General features: G+C 37.5%; 7 protein-coding genes, 1 non-coding gene and 1 pseudogene across 14 annotated transcripts in view; 2 read left to right on the top strand and 7 right to left on the bottom strand.

Annotated features, from left to right (window-relative positions):
• LOC104701967 (nuclear transcription factor Y subunit A-3) overlaps positions 1-793 on the top strand; it is a 3,253-nt gene extending 2,460 nt beyond the window's left edge. The window contains exons 6-7 of one of the 2 annotated variants that reach the window (XM_019227775.1): positions 30-87; positions 179-793. In XM_019227775.1, the coding sequence (XP_019083320.1) occupies positions 30-87; positions 179-568 (448 nt within the window). In that variant the 3' untranslated portion in view covers positions 569-793. The remainder of the gene's footprint in view (positions 1-29; positions 88-178) is intronic. The other variant, XM_010417749.2, reaches the window with a different exon arrangement.
• LOC104701966 (solute carrier family 25 member 44-like) lies at positions 1,623-3,573 on the bottom strand. Of its 3 annotated transcripts, none has more exons than XM_019227773.1 (2): positions 2,430-3,573; positions 1,623-2,349 (listed from the first exon to the last, which is right to left on the bottom strand). In XM_019227773.1, exons 1-2 carry the CDS (start codon positions 2,952-2,954, stop codon positions 1,813-1,815), a joined length of 1,062 nt encoding a protein of 353 aa, XP_019083318.1. In that variant the 5' UTR covers positions 2,955-3,573; the 3' UTR covers positions 1,623-1,812. The 3 variants fall into 3 exon arrangements, with proteins under 3 accessions (XP_019083318.1, XP_019083317.1, XP_019083319.1); XM_019227772.1 differs by having other exon boundaries at positions 1,623-2,359; positions 2,440-3,573; XM_019227774.1 differs by having other exon boundaries at positions 1,623-2,405; positions 2,477-3,573.
• LOC104701965 lies at positions 9,378-11,942 on the bottom strand (annotated as a pseudogene).
• Positions 9,507-10,071, bottom strand: LOC104704842 (serine/threonine-protein kinase SRK2I-like). Its single transcript, XM_010420867.1, has 3 exons — positions 10,006-10,071; positions 9,827-9,925; positions 9,507-9,704 (listed from the first exon to the last, which is right to left on the bottom strand). The coding sequence occupies exons 1-3, from the start codon at positions 10,069-10,071 to the stop codon at positions 9,507-9,509; spliced, it is 363 nt and encodes a 120-aa protein (XP_010419169.1).
• Positions 13,939-15,764, top strand: LOC104701964 (threonine synthase 2, chloroplastic). The gene is made up of 2 exons (XM_010417746.2): positions 13,939-14,604; positions 14,686-15,764. The coding sequence occupies exons 1-2, from the start codon at positions 13,993-13,995 to the stop codon at positions 15,628-15,630; spliced, it is 1,557 nt and encodes a 518-aa protein (XP_010416048.1). The 5' UTR covers positions 13,939-13,992; the 3' UTR covers positions 15,631-15,764.
• On the bottom strand, positions 15,979-16,922 carry LOC104704841. Its single transcript, XM_010420866.2, has one exon. It carries the CDS (start codon positions 16,906-16,908, stop codon positions 16,120-16,122), a length of 789 nt encoding a protein of 262 aa, XP_010419168.1. The 5' UTR covers positions 16,909-16,922; the 3' UTR covers positions 15,979-16,119.
• On the bottom strand, positions 17,042-19,041 carry LOC104701963 (wiskott-Aldrich syndrome protein family member 2-like). The gene has a single exon (XM_010417745.2). The coding sequence runs from the start codon at positions 18,879-18,881 to the stop codon at positions 17,235-17,237; it is 1,647 nt and encodes a 548-aa protein (XP_010416047.1). The 5' UTR covers positions 18,882-19,041; the 3' UTR covers positions 17,042-17,234.
• On the bottom strand, positions 20,271-20,351 carry TRNAS-AGA. The gene has a single exon. It is a non-coding gene; the product is annotated as a tRNA-Ser (tRNA).
• The window catches only part of LOC104701961 (protein phosphatase 2C 16-like), a 7,297-nt gene continuing 3,284 nt past the window's right edge, over positions 20,497-24,509 (bottom strand). Inside the window, exons 1-6 of one of the 4 annotated variants that reach the window (XM_010417743.1) lie at positions 24,212-24,503; positions 22,076-22,512; positions 21,588-21,935; positions 21,379-21,484; positions 20,878-21,228; positions 20,497-20,776 (exon numbers count right to left, since the gene is read on the bottom strand). In XM_010417743.1, the coding sequence (XP_010416045.1) occupies positions 20,894-21,228; positions 21,379-21,484; positions 21,588-21,935; positions 22,076-22,512; positions 24,212-24,494 (1,509 nt within the window). In that variant the 5' untranslated portion in view covers positions 24,495-24,503 and the 3' untranslated portion in view covers positions 20,497-20,776; positions 20,878-20,893. Of the gene's footprint in view, positions 21,266-21,378; positions 21,485-21,587; positions 21,936-22,075; positions 22,513-22,584; positions 22,615-22,754; positions 23,922-24,211; positions 24,504-24,509 lie in introns of those variants that run through there. The other 3 variants (XM_010417742.1, XM_010417741.1, XM_019227766.1) reach the window with 3 other exon arrangements.

The raw sequence follows: 24,509 nt of genomic DNA, 5'->3' as shown, positions 1-24,509 counted from the left end.
AATGCAAAGCAATACCACGCAATCATGAGGAGGAGGCAGCAACGTGCCAAGCTAGAGGCTCAGAACAAGCTAATCAAAGCCCGTAAAGTATTTTACTTCACCTTATGAGCCAATACATACAAAAAGCATCTCTTTAAAACTGTTCTGCTCATCTTTGTTTTTCTTTTTTTTGCAACAGCCGTATCTTCATGAGTCTCGACATGTTCATGCTCTCAAAAGGCCAAGAGGGTCCGGTGGAAGATTTCTAAACACCAAAAAACTTCTTCAAGAGTCCGAGCAGGCTGCTGCTGCTAGAGAAGAAGAAAATGACAAGTCAGGCCAGCGTGATAACAAAAAGGCGAACATGTCAAGATTCGAAGCTCGTATGCTGCATAACAGCAAAGACCGCAGCTCAACCACTTCTGGCTCAGACATCACCTCTGTTTCTGACAGTGCTGATATCTTTGGACACACTGATTTCCAGTTTTCAGGTTTCCCAACTCAGACGAACCGAGCCATGCTTGTTCACGGTCAATCTAATGACATGCATGGTGGTGGGGACATGCACCATTTCTCTGTCCATATCTGAGACATTGAATCTTTGGTGCTGTGTTCGTGTTCCCACCAAAAGGGGAAGTCATCCTTGGCTACTAGTTCTTTCGCTTGTTGTAAACTTAAGTCTTTGTATTTCACATTATGTATGTGTGACATCCAAGATCTTCACTTTGAAAAACAACCAAGATCTTCACGTTGAAACACTCTATTATTGCCTTTTACCCTCTGTTAGACTGTTACTATGTATCTTTTGTGTAAACTAGTAATTTGGTTGTTCTAATAAACTTTCAATTCCTCTTAGTTTTCCTTCATGATTCATATGTTTGTTTTGTTCTTCATTTGTGTCGGCAATGGAGAAGTCTCCTTATTCTATTTGAAAACAATGAAGAAAAACACAGATTCTGCTTCCACTCCATTGATTTGTGTGTGTAGAGACACATTCGGATTCTTGAAATATTTTACAATGTAGTTGACAATGTCTGAGATATATATTTAATGAAGAATCCAGTATATATTAGATTATGTCTTATTCTGTAGATACACTTCTTTGAAATTAAGAAAAGAGGTTGAAAGATTCTCTACTTTGAGGTCTCATATTTTTATCTGTCACTTAAGATACTTGAAAATATTACCATTTCTTCGACACGTTCATGAATATTTTTCTCAAAATATCAGGCCGTCTCTATGAATTATTTCCTATTTAAGAATTAATAGATTATTCTGGTAAGGTAAGAAGAAACGTAAGATTCAGCTCCAAAACACGTTGACTTATGTTATGTGACAGATGCACACTTGTGTAATTGTGTTCCTGAAATACTAATAACGATCATAATTTAACTTATGTCAAGAAAAAGACAGCATTGTGAAATATATAAAAGTCACAATCCTGTAAATCACTTTCTAAGTGATTCATGAATTACTAATTATAACATGTTGCCAAATCATATCTTGTCCTGTGTGCTTCCTTATTGGTTTAAGACTGCAAAATTGCCAAATCAAGTCTTACAAGTCATCTTTTTAAAATTGCATTCATCTCACCTTACCGGTTTAGTAGTGCGGTTATGGTGAACCGATCCAAACCCGGAAACTGAATGAGGAAATCACATTTTTATTTATTTAAAAACAACTGAATTTTAACACATTTCCTTACATATGACTGGAAAACAAATGAAATAGCAGCAGAACAGCTAGACAAGAAGCACAAGATAAGTAAGCAAAATTAAAGACATTTCCCATAAAAGATTCTTCTATGTGGTGGTTTTTTTTCAGTTGTTATCACTATGATTTAGAGCAAAACCCGTCATGGTTCTTAGCTGAAAGCCGTTTCAAGAACTCGTAGGTAGTGATCATAGTTGTTGCAGACATTGACATTGAAGCACATCTTGGTCCCAATCCTCTATAACAAGCCGTCCATCCACCTTCCCTAACCAAGTTTCTTACAGTCTGTCCAATACTCGGTCCACGCTTCCCGTTGTTACTACTATTACTACTATCTTCCCCATCAAGAACCTGCAATCTCGTCTTGATTGTGTCGAGTGGCATTGTAATCAAAGCAGAAACACTTCCAGCAATCGCAGCACTAACTCCTTGAACAGCCATTATCGTTTTGGAGTCTGGTTTAATCGCAGTACTGTTGTTGTTCCCACTCTCTTCGTCTTTCTTGCAGACATAACACCCAATCCCACCCCAAACCATCCGCTGTGCAACAGAGTAAGAAGCCCACCAAACCGCATTAGACGGAGCATAAGTCAGAATAGATATCCCAAACCCTCTGTATAATCCCTTTGGTCCATCAGCACGAACAATCTTCTGAAATGCATCAAACCCGTTAACATAATTACACCTCGACGCATTGACAAGACCAGCACTTCCTTGAACCATAAGCCTTTGGCTANTGCATCAAACCCGTTAACATAATTACACCTCGATGCATTGACAAGACCAGCACTTCCCTGAACCATAAGCCGTTGGCTCACCACATCAACAGGTGTCCAAACAAGCTGCGCAGCCATGGCAGCACTCAAACCTCCAACGGCATTAGCAACTGCAGAAGCTTTAGCCTCAGTGAAACCTAAGCTAACAGCAGCAGAGCCAACGTTACTCTTAGTAACCTCCAAGGCAGTCATGTACAAGGCACGAGCAGGGATTGTTCCCATCAAGGAAGTTCCAAATCCTCTGTACAATCCCCTTAAACCTTCATGTCTCACAAGAGTAAACGCAGTTCTGATACAAGAGCCTTGAGAATGACAAACTTGCTGCCGTGTTTTCATCAAAACAGCAGGATAAAGAGCTCCAGAGACACCTGAAAACAAAGCAGCGCCTAAAACGAAAAACTTGGATTTGTCAAGCATCTCCCAATTGATATCAGCTGGGATGTGAATCTCCTGTGCCGATTCTTCCTCGGCCGTACTTAGATTCATCTTCGCCACTTTTTTTAACCCAGCCCAGGAAATTAAAAAAAACCCCCTTTTTGTAAACAAGGAACACAAAAATGTTCCAAAAAAAAAAAGAGTTATACAATCTCTCTATCTGTACACAACTTTTATCTAATCTCAAAGTCACCAACGTCGCAAATTTCTATTTACAATCAGACACTGTAACCTATCCCCAGGATTTAAAAGACCAAAATTTCTAAAAAAAGGTGAAAACTTTAGGATTCAACGACAAGGGAAAGAGGGAAACTTTTCACAAGGCAAAACTTAAACCAAGAGACGACGGCATTTTTTTCTCCTGTGGAACCATGTCTCGGATCCAAAACGATCACCAAAACCATGCGGATCTAACAACATCTTCGAAAACAGAACCGATTGTAAATCGACCTTACCCAAGAAACGATCATCCTCACCGGTAAGCGACAAAGAAAGAAAAAAATCTCACCGCAAAACCCGTATCCTTTACCCGGAGAATATCCAATAAGCAACCCAATACGAGACCGATGTAAAAAAAGGCGAGAGAGAGAGAGAGAGAGAGCTAGAGAGAGTAATCGCAAGAGAGCACACGCAAATGAGACCTTTAACAGTTTATACTGTTATCGAGCAGACTCTTCTAGGGTTCCGTTTTTTTTTGTTTCCTCTGTTAATAAACCAAATTCAGATCCCGGTATATCTATAACCGGCTTGTCTTTTCCGGTTCGGTCCAACAAGTTCTTTTCTTTACCAAAAAATTCAACAAAATTTACCGGTTCATCAACGTAACAAAGAAAACTAACCGGAAATTTTTAGGTTTTGAAACAATCGTGTATCATAATCAGGTTGTAATATAATATTTCCACATACTGTGCAAAGTGCAAACACTAATACTAATAGATTGACAAATCTGTTTGCTTAAATTTAAGATTGAAATAAAAGATTTTTATGATCGAATATTGAAAGCATTTATTAAGGAAATAAGGAAGATTTGGTTAAAATATATATATAAAAAAAAATCGGATGCTGGCAGGTGACACGTGTCAATCATGACTAAGGATTAGAAGAAAGCGACAAAATGGGAGCACAGAGAACTCTTAGAAGGAGAGGATTGACGGCGGAGATACAGAGAAGCATAAAAGTAGTCATCGAAACAAACGGCTGAGATCTTCTTCTCTGATCAGACCCAACAGAGGAGAGAGAAAATGGATCCGCTTTTGTGATTTGGATAATATGACGTGGCGTCCATATCCTTGGGCCGTTGTGCAAGAGGCACGTGATCTGTCACGTGACCTCCCGATTCCTTTTTAGTTTTTACAGTTCCACCACTTCCACTATATAGCCAGCAGCCCCAGCCTCGAGCTTCTTGTTATATTATTATTTTTTTCCCAAAAAAAATAGATAAATTATAGATTTATCAGTTCCTAGAAATGCTAAATTTTAAGAACAGTAGTGGTGGTGGTGGTCCTTGAACAAGATGATACCAAACACCAACAGAAAATAATTATCTGTCGTTGTATCATTTACTGACATTACTTACTTGATAAAAGAATACTACTACTAAGTAGCCTTGGGGGTTTCACATATTTATTTTAGTAACTAGTATAGTATTTGTAAAATACCCAGTACCCAAACATTTCTTTTTGGATGCACGTTTGATTACATCGTTAATTCTTATCTTCAACGGATTAGATGTTAAAGCTTGTCGACACACTGGTCCAGAGCTGTTCTGCCAAAGATTCTTCTTCGCATAATTAATGTTTACACGAATTTAAGACTGATTCCAACAATGTGATTTGATTCCAAAAGAAAAAAGAACGTTAAAACTGTGATGGGCTTGACCAACCATGGTCAATCCGATCCTAATATGTTTGGTTCGGTATGGACTGACCAAATCTCTAATTTAACCCACTAATTTTAAATCTCGCACAACGCGCCGGCGAATAAATCATGTTTATTAGGAGATATAATATGAAGAGTTCTTTTGTCAAACAAGACCATTTGCTTAGAGATTTTTCTATAAATCAATGCCAAAAGAACCAATCTCCGGAAGGAAACATTAAACTTGGAGATACGAGAAACGAATTCCCAAACTAGTAGTAGTGTTTAAAAAAATTAAATCCAAAATATCTTATCGTTTGTTATATTATCTCTACTTCTTTACTCTGTTCCAAACATTTTTCAACCATATTTTAGAACTTCATCTGATTGATTATATTTTTGGTTTGCAGATGTTGAGGCTTTAGTTCTTAATTATCTGACTATGCATTACCAAAATTCATTGCTACAATGTAGAAACTGAAACTTGTGTTTATCATAATCACGGTCTTGATCCTGCAAATTGCAAAATTAACTAATTTGTCGTGTCTCAGCTCATTACCTAACCTGATGCGGATCAGATTCGAGAAAGTTTCAATCACTCTGCTTGACTGATAGAATGGCCCCTCTCCAAAGCCAAAGAGATGTGTTATATCTAACACATGAACAAGCAACCAAAGAGATAAACTCTGTTTTGTCCAATTTCAAGTCTACTCATTCATAAGATGCTTAGGGCATTACCAACGCTGAGAGATTGTATGAGACTCTTCAATCGATTATTATTTTTTTAATCGATTAATTTAATTATATTATTATAAATAAATTATTTATTTAAATTTTAAATAATAAAAATAAAAACTAACTAATCACATGATAACAAATGGCGAGAAACGTTTCTTAGGGCATTTACAACGGAAGAACTCTTCCAGTTACTCAAAAAAAAATATATATATATATTTTATTTAGTAACTAATAAAGAATTGACAGATATAGGATTATTTTAAGTAACGTTTGTTCTGTAAGGAATTTGAGAACCGTTCTTCCTGCTTCTCTCTCTATTTTATATTATTTTATTATTTTTTAATAAAAAAATTTTGTGTGAGTAACTGGGTGAGTAACACCACTGTAAATGGTCTTATATCTTTAAAACAAGGGACGACTCTTCCTTTTCAATTTTTTTAATTATTATAATTGTCCTGGAAAGCCCCCGTTGGAGGTACTCTAAGGTCTACAAATACAAGAAGGAAAAATAACTAAATCACACATTGTCCTACTAACAAGGAAACATGGGGTGAAGTGGAAACATGGGAATAAGGTTCCTAAAGCTAATGGAATATTAAAGTCGAATATTACAATAGCAATAAACGTGAAATTCTTTTCTTCTACTCTTCCTTGACCGATTCCTGCTGGTTCAGTCCTTATATTTGGTATTGATTTTCTCACTCGAACCGGTAGACTCCCATCATTGACATCCCCCAATTGCAACTTATAAGTCATGACAAGTTGCCTTTATGATTGTGTCACGTTGTGGAGACTGTCACCGAGACAGAAGTTACTGTTTCTGAAATGCGACGAAGAAACTGTGGTCTTGTGGAAAAGATTCAAAACAAAGATGAAGAATTTAATAATCACAGAGGAAGAAACAGAACAACTTGCTTCAACTGTTCTAAATTTCAATTTGCTTTCGTGTGTGAGGTTTTTCATTTTTTGTAAGAATTGAGATATTAGATATATACATAGATATGATATGTTACATTACATCTATGTATGCAAGGAAAAAAACAAGAAACAAACAATGACGATACAAAAATGGTAGAAACTGAAACCAGAGGATCAAAACACTGGTTTTGGAAAATACAGAGAAGTGTTTTGGTCATTTAAAAAGCTTTTTTCAGTTTTTGTTATTTATTATTACTAGGTATGGAGCTGCGATATCGCGGAGAACTCAGTTTAGTAAAATATTTATTACAAAAATTCTTTAATTAAATTTATTTATTAAACTATTGGGGTTCCTAAACTATTTAATAAAATTTTCAAAAACATATAAATTTTTGAAACATTCTTTATATCTTTATTGAAATATATTCTTAAAAAAATAATCTTACCTTCACGTATGATTAAATAAATAATTATCAATGCTACACAAATCAAATTGAACAAATTTTTACGATTAACTGCCATGAGATAACATTGCAGTCGTGTTATTTCGTTCGCTTTTATTCATCGTAATCTTTCGTTCACATCTTTTCAATGTAACTTTTTATCTGTATCTTTTCGTCGTAATTTTTCTTAAAATATTTTTTAATTTCTGAAAAATAAAATAATGCAATCTACAGTTGTCTTCTCTTCTTAACCTTACAGTCATATTTTTTATATATTTTATGAACCGTTACAACTTATTCTCTTGTTGTCAAATATGATATGTAAATGATTATATTTTTAAATTTCTTTTCTTTTTTTTTGTTTTAATGATAAAATTATGAATACATTGTATAAGACACTATAAATCTCTTAAATATATAATCATATAATAAATTACAAATATTAAAAATATTAATTGAAGACCATTCTTAAAATGACATAATGATTTGTTTAAATTCATTTCTATTACTTATTTTAATCTTTTTTAGCATAACTCAAACATATTTCTATTTCCGAAATCGATTTTTACTTCATAAAAAATGAATATAAATATTACTATTCAGTCAATCAGTAAGAAAATTACCAATCCTCTCAAATTTGAATATAACTAAACAGAAAATTATCACATTTTTTATTTATTTGAATCAAAACTCAGTTATATATTCATATAAAAAAAAGAATACATCTATTTTCATAAAGGCAGTATTATAAATGAATATATAATACAAACAACTATCGTTTTATAGATGAAACATATTTTTATATAAAGCAACCTATAGTCATTAAACATTTTGGCAATTATAATATAATATATATATATATGGTTAATCCAATATTGAATGTACTTATTACTTATTTTTCTCCGCGTAAGATGCTGGTTAATTATCTCGAGTCACACATAAATAAATAATATAATAAATAGTTAGAACTTATAACAATAATATTTAGGTGTATGATATAGCATCACAATGTGCGCGTCTAAGGAAGATGGTCGGCCAAGGACGGTCGGGTTCATTGCTCTCACACATTCATCTTTTTTTTTGGCAGTCAGAATCCAAAACCTTTTCAAACTTTTATAATATTTCATATTCAGTATCTTTTGTTGTTAAGATTTCAGTTTGAGTGTATTATGACTAGAACTAAATATACAAATTCCCTTAACCTATATGAAGTAGTAGATAAGTCTTTGTCGTCAAGATAGTTTATTGGACAATCATGTCAACCGTCAATCTTTCTGTTGATCACCGGTTTTCTATCTCCCAATAAACTGAATATTCCCAACTGTAGAAAATATAATAGAACGAACTCTGATAATTTATTTTTATTTTTACCTTGATATTTCATAATCAGATTTTTTTTTTTAAATAGAAATATAGAAATCCATATTGTTATCTATAATACAATTAGTTTTATAATAAAAAAGCATAGAGTAGACAAATATATATATATAAATATACTTGTGACAACAAAAATAAACAAACATATACGAGCCAATATGCTCTCATTTTCTGAAAAACCAACTTGAACCACATTTTTTAACAGCTAAAAATAAAATTTTCGGTTTGGATTCATACCAATAGAATGATAACCCTCGATGAATAGATGGTTGTATACCTAGAGACTGAATATAATTAAATATTACAACGATTAACAAAAAATATCAAACTGCAATAAATTTTTCACAATGATGAGATGTCATTTCTAACAAATTCTCTTTTAACTAATACAAAATATAAAGAAAATTTGAATACAATGATGAGAAGTTATTTATATATAGATTTCTAAAGATGTAAACATTTGAATAGACACAACTGTTTGTAAAAGACACAACTCTATATTCAACAAACGCAACTTTTTAGAGAGATGCAACTGTAAATTTTTTTTTGTCAAAAATATAAAATAAAGAAAATTTGAATACAATGATGAGAAGTCACTTATATATAAATTTATAAAGATGTGAACCTTGAATAGACACAACTATTTGTAAGAGACACAACTCTACATTTAACAGACGCAACTTTTTAGAGAGATGCAACCGTTAAAATTTTCTGTCAAAAATGTACTTTTTTTACAGACGCAAATTTTTAGATATATAATATATATTTTACGAAAAGGTACAACGAAAAATTGCAACTATTTTTGGCATATTTTCAGATTGTTATTATTATATTTGAATACAATGAATACAATTTGAATACAATGATGAGAAGTTATTTATATATAGATTTCTAAAGATGCGAACATTTGAATAGACACAACTGTTTGTAAAAGACACAACTCTATATTCAACAGACGCAACTTTTTAGAGAAACGCAACTGTAAAAAAATTCTGTCAAAAATATAAAATAAAGAAAATTTGAATACAATGTTGAGAAGTCACATATATATATATAAATTTATAAAAGATGTGAACATTTGAATAGACACAACTGTTTGTAAGTAAGAGACACAACTCTACATATAAAAGATAAAAGATGTAACTTTTTAAAGAGATGCAACCGTTAAAATTTTTTGTCAAAATATATATATTTTACGAAAAAGTACGACAAAAAATCGCAACTCTTATTGGCATTTTTTAGATTGTTATTATTATATAGATTAAAGGGCTTAAACTACCTCTCCGCTACCGCCAATGTCGTCCATGTCATTGTCAAGATCAAGATCGTCTAGGAAACGGTTTGGAACAGCGGGAACTGTGGCTTCAGAGATGATCTGCATGATTGTGTCAAGGCTTTGCATTGGCTGTTCAGGCTCCTGAAATTGGTTTCCTGTGTTGCTCTCGTCCATTAGATCAGCTGGGAGATTCTTCATAAACCAATCATGAGTTTTGATCTCTGAAATGCTTATCCTCCGTAATAACAATAACCATCAGAAATGTTATTTCGTCGGTGGTTGATGATTAGAGACGAAAAATGGGAATGACTTACGGTAGCAGGATCAGCCACGAAAATTCTTGAAATTAGATGACAGCATTCAGGTGAAATCCGTATGTCTTCAGGGATTGAGTATTTAACGCTAAGGATTCCCTGTGTTTCAGATCATAAAAGAGAATAAGAGGAACATCAAGAGAAGAGATAAACAAAGAAACAACGTTTTAAGAGGTTACCTGTATTGTTTTCCGATAGTCTCTTGGCTCTTCTGGATCTTCAAACGGATAAGCTCCAACCAACATGACGTATAAGGTTACACCGCATGACCATACATCTGCAATCTGGTATTTGTAGCACTCGATTATTCATCCTGTGGAAAAACAGAGATTACAGAGTAAATACTATACTCTGAAAGCCTTTACCTTGCCATCATCTGATCATCATATTCCTGGCCAAGCAGTACCTCTGGAGCAATGTATGCAGGAGTACCGACAGTTGACTTTGGTTGTGAATGAAGAACAGATGACTGTCAAAAGCAAAATACTATTGCTTATAACAGACAATTGAACAAGTATATGTAGCTAAGCAAAGTTGTAATACATCACAAAAACCGAAAAATAAACATAGACAGGTTAGCATAAGAATAGAGGAACCAAAACCTGGTACCAAAAGGATAAAACTTTGTGATAAATAGTACACCTTAGAATATCCAAAATCACAAATTTTCAAGCGAGGAGCAGGACTCCCATCCAACAATATATTCTCCAGCTTCAGGGTCCCGATGGCAAATTCGCTTCACAACACATGAATTAGCAGAGTTTTAACAAGTGCAAATTAACGAGAATATTAGTCCCTAGGCTACATGACCATGGAACACTTTCTCTACATACCATTGCATGACAATAACTGACTCCAGATATAAGCTGCTGAAAGAAGAATCGAGCCTGTACAAGAAGAAATCAAGGATCAAACCTGAATTTCCGAAAGAGAATTGAACTAAAAGCAATGCAAACCTCATCTTCACTAAACCGTCCTGCATTGCGAATCCGCTCATAAAGTTCGCTTCCAGAAGCGTATTCCGTTATGATAGCCAGATGAGCCGGCATCAAAATGACCTATCCTCAAGTATAAGAAACAGTGTAAAGAGTCAATGGCTTCTTAATAAAAGGCAAAGATAAGAACTAAAGAAAGTGTTTAATTATATAGTACCTCTTTAAATCTGACAATATTAGGATGCCTTAATGACCTGAGCTTAATTATTTCCCTTTGAACGTTTTCATTAATCTGCAACTCCCATAGTTAGAAGCATTCAGCAACAAGTCATTCACAACTGTCCTAATCTACAAAAGCAGAATAACTGAAAGAAAACTCACAAAAACCAACAAAATAATCCTATCAATATTGCTTCTTAGAATAACACCTATATCAAAACTTAAAATCATCATTCAATTGTTGAGAATCAGGATGCTCACATCTTTAAAACCACAACATTAAAAAAGGTCAATACACACACTCAAAGCATAGTCATCATCTGTAAAAGAAGCTAACTTCACATACCAAACCACTATATCTGGAAAGTGCAAACTAAACCAAACACTACAAACAATCACTGAACTAAATAAATACAAAACATCAACTTCCAAAAATAGAAAAACTAAAGGGGAAAAAAGAAGAAGAAGAGATTTAATTAAATTNAAAAAAAAAAAAAAAAAAAAAAAAAAAAAAAAAAAAAACCCTTGTCTCCTCTCTCGATGTACTTAACAACAACAAGCTCCTTAGAGCATGTTTATCGGTCATACTGGGATGAGGATGAGGCTAATAAAAAATCAAAAAGTAATAAAAAGTTGATGAAAGAGAAATAGATAAGGTCTCTGCCGAGACCCGTTAAGACACCCTCATATCTTACTTTCGCTAAATGTCATGTTTTGATTGGTTGATTTTCTAAAAACAAATAAAACTTAAATTAAATGATATTATGTTACTAAAATATTATTTCACAATCCATTTTCATGGGATGACCGATAATTGTGCTCTTAGTGAGTTTGTCTCTCATAAGCTGAGCAAGTCCGAAATTATCAGACTCAATATCATTAACGAAGTCATATCGATCACTATCGTGCACAATCGGCATATCCATAGGTCCTGCTGTGGTGGTCACTGGAGCTCGATCCATCTCTTATAAGAAGACCAAAAAAAAAAAAGAATTTGTGAGAAGAGAATATGTTGTTGTTATTAAGTCGTTGAAATCTAAGAAGAAGAAAGATTCGAGAAATGGAAGAATATCTTCAATAGCATCCTTCATCTCAGATATATTACCTTGAATGGAAACCGTGCCACTAAGCGGTGTACGGTCTAGTTCACAGGCACGTCTCCCTTTCACCATATGACTTTCAAAGAAGCAGCAACATGCAGTCCCGGCCTGTCGTATTGGAGTTTCCAGTTGCTGCGGAGACACTAAACATCTTACAGATGTATCCGTCGAAGGAGAAATCAGTATATTGTTGTCGTCTCTTACAGGCAAGGCAGGTCACCTATCCTTTAGTACCGAGCAACATATCCCAGATGAGTCCATGTTCACATCAAATCTTTACGGTTTCAGAACACTCGACATCATGCGGTCCAACTACAGCAAGTGTGGTGCTTCTTTCACATGCTATAGCTTTTCAGACTTCCCCATCTTGACAGAATTAAATCTACTCAACTTTAACATTTAGTCATCCCCGACGACATTGGTCAGCTGGTTTCCTTGGAGAAACTAGACCTCAGCGGAAATGATTACAAGGGCTTACCAACATCTATGAGAAACCTTTCCAAGTTAAAGTATGCCAGGCTTTGTAACTGTCGGGAGCTTAAAGCATTACCAAGACTACCTCAGGTGGAAATACTCATACTCTCAGACTGTGTTAACCTCAAGTCATTTATGGGAATATCTGTAGAGGAAGAGCCGAGCAGGTACAGTTTGCTTGACCTTTCCCTCGACAACTGTAAAAGTGTTGAATCGCTATCGGCTCAGCTTGTTCACTTCACCAACTTAAGAGGGTTAGACCTCAGCGGTCAGGAATTTGAGTCGGTGCCTACGGGGTTAAAGATCTACACTCGCTACTAACTCTCAGCCTTAATAACTGCAAGAACCTCAAATCATTGACAAATCTCCCACTGAGCCTCAAATGTCTCAATGCACATGGCTGCAAGTCATTGGAAACTGTTTCGGTTTCCAAAAATCATTCTTTAGAGAAAGTTGATCTTGGGCATTGCTTGCGTTTGAAGTTAGATACTCATCTAATCAGTTAGCTTCAAATCCATAGAAGCAATGAGGTAAAGCTTTCGGCACTCCCACTTGTACATGAGAATCATAGCATGTAAAGCCAATTTAATTATGTGAGGCTTTTAATTTGTTTTTCTTCTTGTAGGTATCATCACAATGCGGCTGCAGCTTATATCAACCAACAAAGAGCTTCCTAGTAATCCATCCCGTGCAGATTTGTGCAGCCATTGTGCCTCTCGGTTTTGCTGCCATTGTCATGGTGTTATGTCTTGATTTGTTGCCTTTTCATTAATCTTTCTGGCTAATCTCCAGACCATATATTACATCAACCATTCCAAGACATACTATTTTTATGAGAAAATAAAACTACTTCAAGTTACATATATAACCTCATGACCATATACAACCAGCATTTGTCTTCAACTCAGTCTTATTCTTATACTGAAGTTGCATAATCCTTCACAAATCTCGTTTTCAGCAAAGTCACGTTAGTTTGTAAGATTCTCTGGTTTTACTCAATTCTTGATCCTTATCTGATTTTAAAGAAGGTAAAAGACTCTTTTGCTTGGTGTTTTGACTTTTTTTTTTTAATATTAGTTGTCTTAATAAAAGGAAATAAGGCAGTATTCTACAGCTAGACAAGAACGAGATAAACTTTTTTTCACACTGGTCAAGTGGTCCATCCATGTACTTACTGTATCTTTTGACCCAGTCCGTATTAAAAAGTAAACTCATGCATGACTCTTTGATGTTCAAGATTTCATTTTCCTATTTCCTAGTGTGGTAGTAGTACAATTTGTATTCCTTGGGAATTTGGAACAATTAGAAAAGAAAAAGATTTTTTATTGGAATACTTTTTTAAGTTATAAAATGAATTTGTCAGTGACAAAGGAGTCGTCAACTTCGTTCTTCTCTCCAATCAAACGCGTCACTTTACTCTCTCTCTCTCTCACTCATAATGGCCTCACTCTCTTTTCTCCACTCAGCCACCTACTTACCTTCCCACTCTGAAACCACACTCAAACCTCACTCCTCCGCCGTCTCCTTAACCGTCCGATGCACCATCTCCGCCACTCCTCCCTCTCCTCCACCTCCTAAACACCGCCGTTCCCCCGATGAGAACATCCGCGACGAAGCTCGTCGCCGTCCTCACCAACTCCAAAACCTCTCCGCACGCTACGTCCCTTTCGACGCTCCACCTTCTTCAACCGAATCCTACTCCCTCGACGAGATCGTCTACCGTTCACAATCCGGTGGTCTCCTCGACGTTCAGCACGATTTCGCCGCCTTGAAACGCTACGACGGAGAGTTCTGGCGTAAACTCTTCGACTCTCGCGTCGGCAAAACCAATTGGCCGTACGGATCAGGCGTTTGGTCTAAGAAAGAATGGGTTCTCCCCGAGATCGACGATGACGACATCGTCTCTGCTTTCGAAGGCAACTCAAATCTCTTCTGGGCTGAGCGATTCGGTAAACAGTATCTTCAGATGAACGATCTATGGGTGAAACATTGTGGAATCAGCCACACTGGCTCGTTTAAAGATCTAGGCATGACTGTTCTTGTTTCCCAGGTCTACCATCTTTAACAAAGCTTACAACTTTATTATCCTCTGTTTTGCAATTACAACTTTATGATGCTTCTTATTTCTCAGGTGAATCGTCTCCGGAAAATGAACAAACCAGTTGTTGGAGTTGGATGCGCTTCCACTGGAGATACCTCCGCTGCTCTATCCGCTTACTGTGCTGCCGCCGGAATCCCGTCGATCGTGTTCTTACCGGCGGACAAAATCTCCATGGCTCAGCTTGTTCAGCCGATTGCAAACGGAGCGTTTGTGCTTAGTATTGACACTGATTTCGATGGATGTATGCATTTGATCAGAGAAGTCACGGCAGAGCTTCCGATTTACTTGGCGAACTCTCTCAACAGCCTCCGTCTCGAAGGACAAAAGACGGCGGCGATTGAGATATTGCAGCAGTTCAACTGGGAAGTTCCTGACTGGGTCATTGTTCCTGGAGGCAATCTTGGTAACATCTATGCGTTTTACAAAGGGTTTCATATGTGTAAAGAGTTAGGTCTTGTTGATAGAATCCCTAGGCTTGTTTGTGCTCAAGCTGCTAACGCAAATCCACTTTACTTGCACTACAAATCTGGTTTTAAAGAAGATTTCAATCCGTTGAAAGCAAACACTACTTTTGCTTCTGCGATTCAGATCGGTGATCCTGTTTCGATTGATAGAGCTGTGTATGCGTTGAAGAAATCTAATGGAATTGTTGAGGAAGCTACGGAAGAGGAGTTGATGGATGCAACAGCTCTTGCTGATTCTACGGGGATGTTTATTTGCCCGCATACAGGTGTGGCATTGACGGCATTGATGAAGCTGAGGAAGTCTGGAGTTATAGAAGCTAATGATCGGACTGTGGTGGTGAGTACAGCTCATGGATTGAAGTTTACGGAGAGTAAGATTGATTATCATTCCAAGAACATTAAGGAGATGGCTTGTAGATTGGCAAATCCACCAGTTAAGGTTAAGGCAAAGTTTGGTTCGGTTATGGATGTTCTCAAGGAGTATCTTGCGAGCAATGAATCTAAGTGTTAAATAATAAGCTTTGTTTTGTTTGTGTTTCTCGGCAACCATTATTTGTATCTAGGGCATCTATCTTCAGGTCCTATGATATTGTTGGCTTGTTATTAGAGGAAGTAATGAAATTGCGTTTCTTTGGACTTGTGAAATTGAAGGACTTGTTAGTTCCATGATCACATCAAAGTACAACTGACTTTTACATGTGCTCTAACGAACTCACGAGACCTGTCTCCTTAATCCTTATATGTATACATATATATATTTTTTAATCTCTTTCTCGTTCAGAAAAAACTAAATCAAAATTCTAATTTCTTTCTTAAAACCAAAAGAACTCAATATTGAGTTCACTTTAACACTGGGACAAAAACTTAACTAGAACATAAGTAATAAAAAAATGTTGCATTGTATCACAAGTTAAAAAATAAACGCTACATATCTTCTACTTCTTACTTGAGGGAGTAAAACTAGTTCGAGGAGCAGCCTCTTCCTCGCATCACCAAAGCTTCAACAGTATCTACAACGGCCAATAGAGCCACAACGGCCGGGAAAAGGCCAACTACTTCCACTGCGAATTGGTTCAGCCTCACCAACTACAAGATTCCATCCTCCCACGTCATGTCTACGAAGTTTCAACGCCTTCTCTGCTCCTTGTTTCAGATCAATGTAAGCATATCCCAAGGAAGCACCGGTTTGACGGTCTGCGGGAACAAATACGCGTGTAATCTCCTCAAAAGAAGAGAAATAACTACTCAATGCGCTCTTGATATCATCCACAGGAATGGAAGTGTCAAATCCCCTAACAGAGATCGTTTGACCATTGCCACCAACAGAGGATGGAGAAACTTTAGCAGCTGCTGGCTTGGCACTTGCAGCTGGCTTGGCACTTGCAGCAGGTTTATTTGCAGGTTCCTCAGAAGAAGATGGTTCATCCTCAGACGAAGTGGTCTCTGTCTCGCTGTCAGAAGCAGCCTCAGCAGGAGGCTTCATGGCAGGAACTTTCTTACCCTTTACTGCGATCAAAATCGCCTGTAGATCTGCCTTCGTTGCCAACAAATCCACCTTTGCTTCGAGCCGCTGAAGACGATCAGCGATTCCTTTCATAATCTCCTTCATCTCAGATTTTTCCTTCCCGGGATGAGCAATTATCACATCTTTCTTCGGCTTCTTCAGATTCACTTTGGTCTTTAAATCATCTACCGGCTCCCTCTTGAGTTCTTTCAAAGACTTTGTGGCCTTAATCACGGCAGGAGTTGCTTCACCTTTGGTTGCGGATCTCTTGCTAGACTCAGCCATGGAGAAGATGAGAAGAAAAGAGAGAAAAGAGCGATTCTAGCCCTAGCTTGTTGCTTAAGATAATATATATTAGGTTTAAAAAAATATAAAATGCTTCTTTAGAACGCTAACGCAGCTTCTTTGTAACGCAACATAGGTAAGAGTTGTGTTTATTTATGTATACACCACAAGATTATACGTATAAGAAAATTTAATAAATGTAAAGAAAAAACAACACAATGTAGTAAGCCAAAAAATTCAACCAAAATAAAAAAACCAACGATACAAAAAAAGCCCATTAAGAAAGAAATAAACTCTATACGCTTGGGCTAAGGCCTGTAACCCGTTTAAGATCCGGATTCATCGAGTCCAGGTTCGGGTCCTAAATTGGATCTCCCTCTTTTGGCAGAGTTCATCTTCTCCAATTTGAGTCCAGCTCTGAATCTCGCGATGAAATCATCGGCTTTGGTATCTACGTCGGGGCTCAGACAGAACATACTCCCACCGGCCGACTGAGCTACATCCGACTCATCGGGTTCGTCGGAGCTTATGCTGATGTCACTAGCCATCCTGACGTAATCTCCACGCTTGACAAATTTCCAAGCCGGCATTTTAAACGGCGGAGGAGGAGGCGGCGGCGGGATCGGTAACAATGGAGATTCGCTTCCTGTGCCTATGAATTGAGTAACTCTAGCTGGCGGATTCGGTTTAGATGTCCGTGATTCCACTGGAGCTTTGCGGAGCTTCGTGATTGATGCTCGTGATTCATATCTCCGTTCAGGTGGTGGCGGAGGAGGAGGCGGTGGATTTGAATTGTTGGTTCTTTTGCTTTTACCTTTTTTGGATGAGAAAAGCCCTTGTAAGAAAGGTGGTGGAGGCGGTGGCGGAGGCGGCGGTTGTGGCATTGTATAGACCAATGGAGGATCGGAGCCGAAGAGTAAATCGAGTCCGTCGATGCTCTGTTGTCTCTGCTTCTTCTTCTTCCTCCGTAACGCTATCAGAAACTCTTTGGTTGCTCCTCCTTTCTTCTTCTCTTGTTTATTGCTCCTCTGATACACAGTCGTCGGAGGCGGGATCGGAGTTGTCGGAGGCGTCGCCACCGCCACAAATTCATCTCTCTCTTTCTTATCTTCCTTTGGAGGAACATCTTGGTACACTCTTTTAGTCTTCCTCTTCGATTGCTTAGGCTGTGGGGGAGCACGTGGCGGAGACGGTGGAGGAGACGGGATATACGGCGGAGCAGATGGCACTGTTAGCTCTTCTTCTACTACTTCAGCTTCGGCCGTCGCAACAACCTCAACTTTCTCAGCTTCGGAACCGTTGCTTTGTACTTTTCTTCCTTCTCCGTTGCTGCCTTCGCGGTCTGGTTGAACTACATCTTCCGGCGGTGGTTTAGCCTCCTCTTGCCAGTTTCTGTAACTTTGATTAGGATAGATCGGATCTGTATCTTCATAACGGCATTTACTTACACGTGTATCATCGTAAAATCTCCACCGTTCATCGTCTTCGTATTCCCGGAGCCTCAGATCTGGATACGAGCTAACACTCCTTAATCTACTAAACCTCTTGTACACCGTCTGATCACCACCACGATCATCGAGCCAATAACGCGGTGTGACACCTCCTCGATCGATGATGGACGGCGAGTTGGAGAACTCGTTACTGACGTCTTCTTCTTTGTTATGATTGGTTTCGTCATTATTGGAGTTGCGGCTGAGGAAGCCGCAAAGGACGGCGAAGAGTACGAGAACGAAGTTGAGATAGTCCCAGCTTCTACGGACTAAATGAGGTCGAAAAATCTGTGAAACAGAGGAGAAGAAAGGAGGGATAATGAAGAAGACTATGAGGATGGCAGCTGCTCCGGCGAAGAATATTTGAGTGGCGACGGTGGTTGCACGGCCGCCGAGACTTGCGGTGCGGCGGAAGTAAGTGTTGCTGTTACGGCGTGATTGGAGCCAATACGGCGTAGACGCGTCTCCGTCTTCTTCTTCCATACTACTCTTTTCGTTTTGTTTTTCTAGTACTATTTTGGCTTTTTGAGAAAGACAACTTTTTATTACTAGTTTGGAGTGGTTGGCTTACGATGCTGTGTGATGTGTTGCTTTTATGCTTTGTAAATGCTTGGGGAACTGGGTTTGGTCTCTCTTTTTTATATATATGAATATTTGTGGATTTACTAACAACAAATATTCACAAATACCTTTCTAACAACAACAAAAATACGTCTTTGTCTTGGTCTTGGAATATTTAGATATGTTATTTGACATATTTTTATTAGAAAAATAATCGGATAATGAACGTATTTTCGTCGAAAATATAATGTCAAAAAATTCATTTATATATAAAACGTAGAGATACATTTTCACATTTCATGTAGAGGATATCTAAATTCTAAACAGATGTATGTATGTTCAAATTTAGTACTTGTAGTTTACTCAGTAGATCTGACCAGTTCTTGAGTTCGAATCTCGACAAAAAAAAAAAGAGATAAATTTGTTTACATTATATGTGCGGGATATGTATGTAGTACTACTGTATACTTTATAATTGATTACTTGTATAAATAAATATTGCAACCGTCACAAACTATCCATTAAAAAACTGAAAAAAATTCATATCCACGAAGTCTAAAAATCCACATTTTCGAAACTTGATACTTAGTTAATCATTAAAATCCGAATAAAACTTTGGTAATCCCACATCATATATGTAGTTTTGTTGGGAGATTTTCTGGTTTTGTTTTAATTTTCAATGACTTCTAAGATAAGCTGGAAAAATGGTGGTATTTGCTTGTGAAAGTTGGAAATGGAAATTCAAAGTCCCCTACCAATAATACAGCTGGATTACATGTAGCAAATACATTTTGGTACGTCAAATAATCAAATTGTTCAACGGAATCATATGTCTAACGTATTAATAAACACGTTTTCTATATGAAGCAGCTGATGCGTAATTAGTCTTTTTAATATCTAATTTCGAATAATAAACTGCTAAATGTTTTCTTTATATTATCAAAAATAATATATTTATATACCTACCGTTTAGATCAATGGAGGAGGGCCGGTGTTGTCGTGGCTTTCACAAATGGCTAAACCGTCAAATGCAATATACATATGAAATATTAATTTCTTGATAACTTATCTAAAAATGAATACGTACTTTCTTTTACAATCCAGTGTTTACGCGGTGCCAAACTGCCAATGATTAATAGCTTTCTAATACACTTACGGTTTCACACGTCACCACCACATTTGTAATTGATTTCTATTCTACCCCAAATTAGGAAAAGAAATATTGACATTTCGTACGGTATGAATGAATGTAAGATGGTTAAGGTAAGTTACGGATTAAATACAAAAAAGGAAAAAAGAAAAAAAGAAAAACGTGAACGGCAGGATTCGATCTGCGCGGGCAAAGCCCACATGATTTCTAGTCATGCCCGATAACCACTCCGGCACGTCCACCTTTTGTTTATTTTACTGCTTTACCACTACTTAACTCAACCTTGAATCACTTGGATCCAAAACACTAAAAATTCGGTGTCAATGTAAGTTATGGAAATGTAAAGAAAATCAGTAGAAAAAGGATAGTAAAAAGAGAAAAGAGAAATGCAAGAAGGTTAATGTGACAATAGTCTCAATTACAATTTCAATTGCCACATCTCAAAACTATTACAACATATTCATCTCTACTTTAATACCCAACCAAAAAAAAAGCATATTTTTTGCCTATTTCTTCTTCTTATACATACGAATCCCAAAGTTTCATGAGAAAAAAAGGAATGTACTTATAATTAGCTATGTATCATCTTCTTAATCTTCAGTCTTCTCCTCCCCAACCCGCATTTCCATACCTTCTTTTTTCTTTTCCTTTTCTTTCCCCAACCCCTCTAACAATATTGAGTAAATATAATATGTAAAAACTTGTCGACATTAGATCCTTAACGATCTAAACTTACCCCCAGTTAAAAAAAAAAGTAAGTAAGCGTACTGTTTGTAATTAAGCTTCAAGTTCTGGTCTTGAACTTTCTTTGAGCTTTCAAGTCAATCACAATGATGGATATGTTGTCTTTACTTCCTTTTTGAATAGCAAGCATGGAGAGGTAATCAGCCGCCGCTTGGCAAGCTGGGTCAGTTCCTTTGCCTCTCTCTGCTATAGGTGGTGCACCGTTCTTCTTGTGCCACATCAAGATCCGTCTCCTAGCCATTTCGCAAGCTTCTTGGTTGTTCATTACATCCCAAAGACCATCACTGGCTAGTATGAGACACTCATCTTCTCTTGACCTCGGCATGAATGTTACTTCCGGTTTTGGGATCACATATGGCTTCAGATATCTGTCACCTGCATAGGTCCAGAGGAGGAAAAAAACGCCGAGGATCTAATGATTCATGAAGGGGAGTAAATTCATAACCAAGGTAAGTTTTGAAACCAATAAGCCAACTCGCGACATTCATAGATGCATTAGTAGTCATCAAGAGAAGCACTGCTTACCTAGGGACCTAGACATGGCAAGAACACCAAAAACACGTGCGCCTTGCCATTGTATAACTTTACCTCCAGCATTTTCTATTCTTGCATATTCATCCTCTCTATCTGGCTGCAGAAAAAAAGAGAAAGAATTAAGAAAAAACTTCATCAACTCGGTGCATTAGAGTGTGCCAAACTCTTGGATAGAAGGAAAGAAAGGAAACTCTTTTTACTTTGTGATCAACTGATAAGGGCATGGCTTCTTTGCCACGGAATAATACCGCCCTTGAATCCCCGCAGTTAGAAACTACTATATGTGATGAGCAAACCAAAGCAACCACAGCAGTTGATCCTACGGTCTCAGAGGCAACAGCCTCAAGAAGCTTATCAGAAGAACCAACAACGGCTCTGCCAATGTTTCCCCCAATCTCACCATCAACGGTTAGAAAACAACTAGTGAAGACTTTCTCCCACTGGACCTGCCTACCCTCTCCTGTGTTCCTCTTGCATAACTCATCTTTTATATGTTCGATTTCTTCAGCCAAGGCAAAATGGAGTCTATCTCGGCAATAGTCAGCAACCTACAAACCATCAGTACATTTATTTAATAGGCAATGGATTTTAACGGAAAATCCCAAAATCAAAAAGGTAATCTGGATTCAAAGAGGTGTAACACAAATTCCATTGCCAGAGAATATAAAGAAATGAGAATACAGCATACCTTATGGCCTCCGTGACCATCATAAACACCGAAAAAATGACCAGTGAGGTGTGTGAGGCTAGGACTCATACCCTCATGATCTCCCATAAGCATTTTGATAGGCAGTTTAAGAAAATGAGGCAACACGGCAAAAGCATCCTCCATCTCAGATCTATTACCTTGAATGGAAACGGTTCCCCAAAGCGGTATGCAATCTAATTCATAAACACTTCTACCTTTGACCAGCTGATTACTATTTTCTTCAGGCAAGCGAATGACAACCTCAGAAGCCGTTACACCTGAACCATCTTCTACACTTGTATCCTCAGCAATAACAACTTCAGCAGTGGGGACCTGCTCGATGCTCGATTCGCCAACGATAATAGCAGTTGCAAGAACTCTCCCGTTATCTATTTCAGACAAGCTTAATTCAGAGCCAGCATCAACAACTAATAAGCCTTCACTAATGACTGCNTGTTCCTCTTGCATAACTCATCTTTTATATGTTCGATTTCTTCAGCCAAGGCAAAATGGAGTCTATCTCGGCAATAGTCAGCAACCTACAAACCATCAGTACATTTATTTAATAGGCAATGGATTTTAACGGAAAATCCCAAAATCAAAAAGGTAATCTGGATTCAAAGAGGTGTAACACAAATTCCATTGCCAGAGAATATAAAGAAATGAGAATACAGCATACCTTATGGCCTCCGTGACCATCATAAACACCGAAAAAATGACCAGTGAGGTGTGTGAGGCTAGGACTCATACCCTCATGATCTCCCATAAGCATTTTGATAGGCAGTTTAAGAAAATGAGGCAACACGGCAAAAGCATCCTCCATCTCAGATCTATTACCTTGAATGGAAACGGTTCCCCAAAGCGGTATGCAATCTAATTCATAAACACTTCTACCTTTGACCAGCTGATTACTATTTTCTTCAGGCAAGCGAATGACAACCTCAGAAGCCGTTACACCTGAACCATCTTCTACACTTGTATCCTCAGCAATAACAACTTCAGCAGTGGGGACCTGCTCGATGCTCGATTCGCCAACGATAATAGCAGTTGCAAGAACTCTCCCGTTATCTATTTCAGACAAGCTTAATTCAGAGCCAGCATCAACAACTAATAAGCCTTCACTAATGACTGCAGCACTATTATCATCATCCTCCACAGCAGAGAGTAGTACCTCGTCTTCATCTAAAACATTAGTAGAAGAAGAAGACCCGCTTTTCAACAGTTCAGATTCACCTTCCATGGGGGATTCGTTGGAAAAGGTTTGGTTTTGTGAATCAGATAACAAATCAGCAGAATCGGTAACGTTCTTGAGCTGAGTGATCTCCACAGGAGATGATGAGTCACACATTGTATTAGCTAAGCTAAGAGTCATTGCAACAGCAGGAGTCATCTCTTCCATGAGCTCCACAAAATCAGAGATCTCCCCACACCACACACAGACCACAGAGAAAAAGTAGAGAGATATCGAGTAATCAATCTATCTTCAAAGATGTCAATCATTCAATTGATTTCTTCTTCTTCTTCTTCTTGGAATCCTCGTCTAAGCAACGGTTTCATGATCTTGATTTGCTTGCTCCATTGAAAAATGTCAGTTTTATAATATATATCAGCGACTCCAATGCCGCTTATTGTTCATGCACTAGCTAGTGCAAGCAAGCATAGTTTTAAAAAAACACACACACAGAGAGAGGACGAATCAAGTACCGGAGGAGATGAAACAGATCTGAAACGGATCCTCTGTAATTTTTTCTCCTTCACTCGATTTTTACACCCACTCTCTCGATCCCCAAAATACCAAACAACTTGGGTTGATCTTTTCGCACAAATCCTTAATCTCGATTTCACCCTATTTAGAGAGAGAGATCACACACAAAAAGAGCACTAATCAAAAACTTATANCATAAACACTTCTACCTTTGACCAGCTGATTACTATTTTCTTCAGGCAAGCGAATGACAACCTCAGAAGCCGTTACACCTGAACCATCTTCTACACTTGTATCCTCAGCAATAACAACTTCAGCAGTGGGGACCTGCTCGATGCTCGATTCGCCAACGATAATAGCAGTTGCAAGAACTCTCCCGTTATCTATTTCAGACAAGCTTAATTCAGAGCCAGCATCAACAACTAATAAGCCTTCACTAATGACTGCAGCACTATTATCATCATCCTCCACAGCAGAGAGTAGTACCTCGTCTTCATCTAAAACATTAGTAGAAGAAGAAGACCCGCTTTTCAACAGTTCAGATTCACCTTCCATGGGGGATTCGTTGGAAAAGGTTTGGTTTTGTGAATCAGATAACAAATCAGCAGAATCGGTAACGTTCTTGAGCTGAGTGATCTCCACAGGAGATGATGAGTCACACATTGTATTAGCTAAGCTAAGAGTCATTGCAACAGCAGGAGTCATCTCTTCCATGAGCTCCACAAAATC

The sequence above is a fragment of the Camelina sativa genome, chromosome 7 (genome assembly GCF_000633955.1).
Source record: "Camelina sativa cultivar DH55 chromosome 7, Cs, whole genome shotgun sequence".
Lineage (NCBI taxonomy): Eukaryota > Viridiplantae > Streptophyta > Magnoliopsida > Brassicales > Brassicaceae > Camelina > Camelina sativa.
This window is presented reverse-complemented; position numbering and strand designations above follow the sequence as displayed.

Bases quoted from the DNA above. Each gene is read 5' to 3' on its own strand.
- LOC104701966 (XM_019227774.1), bottom strand. From the start codon at position 2,954: ATGAATCTAAGTACGGCCGAGGAAGAATCGGCACAGGAGATTCACATC. The intron at 2,406-2,476 runs GTCTTGTCAATG...TTATGGTTCAAG, and splicing joins TATGGTTCAGGGAAGTGCTG to GAAGTGCTGGTCTTGTCAAT.
- LOC104704842 (XM_010420867.1), bottom strand. From the start codon at position 10,071: ATGTTGGTTGGAGCTTATCCGTTTGAAGATCCAGAAGAGCCAAGAGAC. The intron at 9,926-10,005 runs GTAACCTCTTAA...TCTGAAACACAG, and splicing joins ACTATCGGAAAACAATACAG to GGAATCCTTAGCGTTAAATA. The intron at 9,705-9,826 runs GTAAGTCATTCC...TGGTTTATGAAG, and splicing joins TCGTGGCTGATCCTGCTACC to AATCTCCCAGCTGATCTAAT.
- LOC104701964 (XM_010417746.2), top strand. From the start codon at position 13,993: ATGGCCTCACTCTCTTTTCTCCACTCAGCCACCTACTTACCTTCCCAC. The intron at 14,605-14,685 runs GTCTACCATCTT...CTTATTTCTCAG, and splicing joins TGACTGTTCTTGTTTCCCAG to GTGAATCGTCTCCGGAAAAT.
- LOC104704841 (XM_010420866.2), bottom strand. From the start codon at position 16,908: ATGGCTGAGTCTAGCAAGAGATCCGCAACCAAAGGTGAAGCAACTCCT.
- LOC104701963 (XM_010417745.2), bottom strand. From the start codon at position 18,881: ATGGAAGAAGAAGACGGAGACGCGTCTACGCCGTATTGGCTCCAATCA.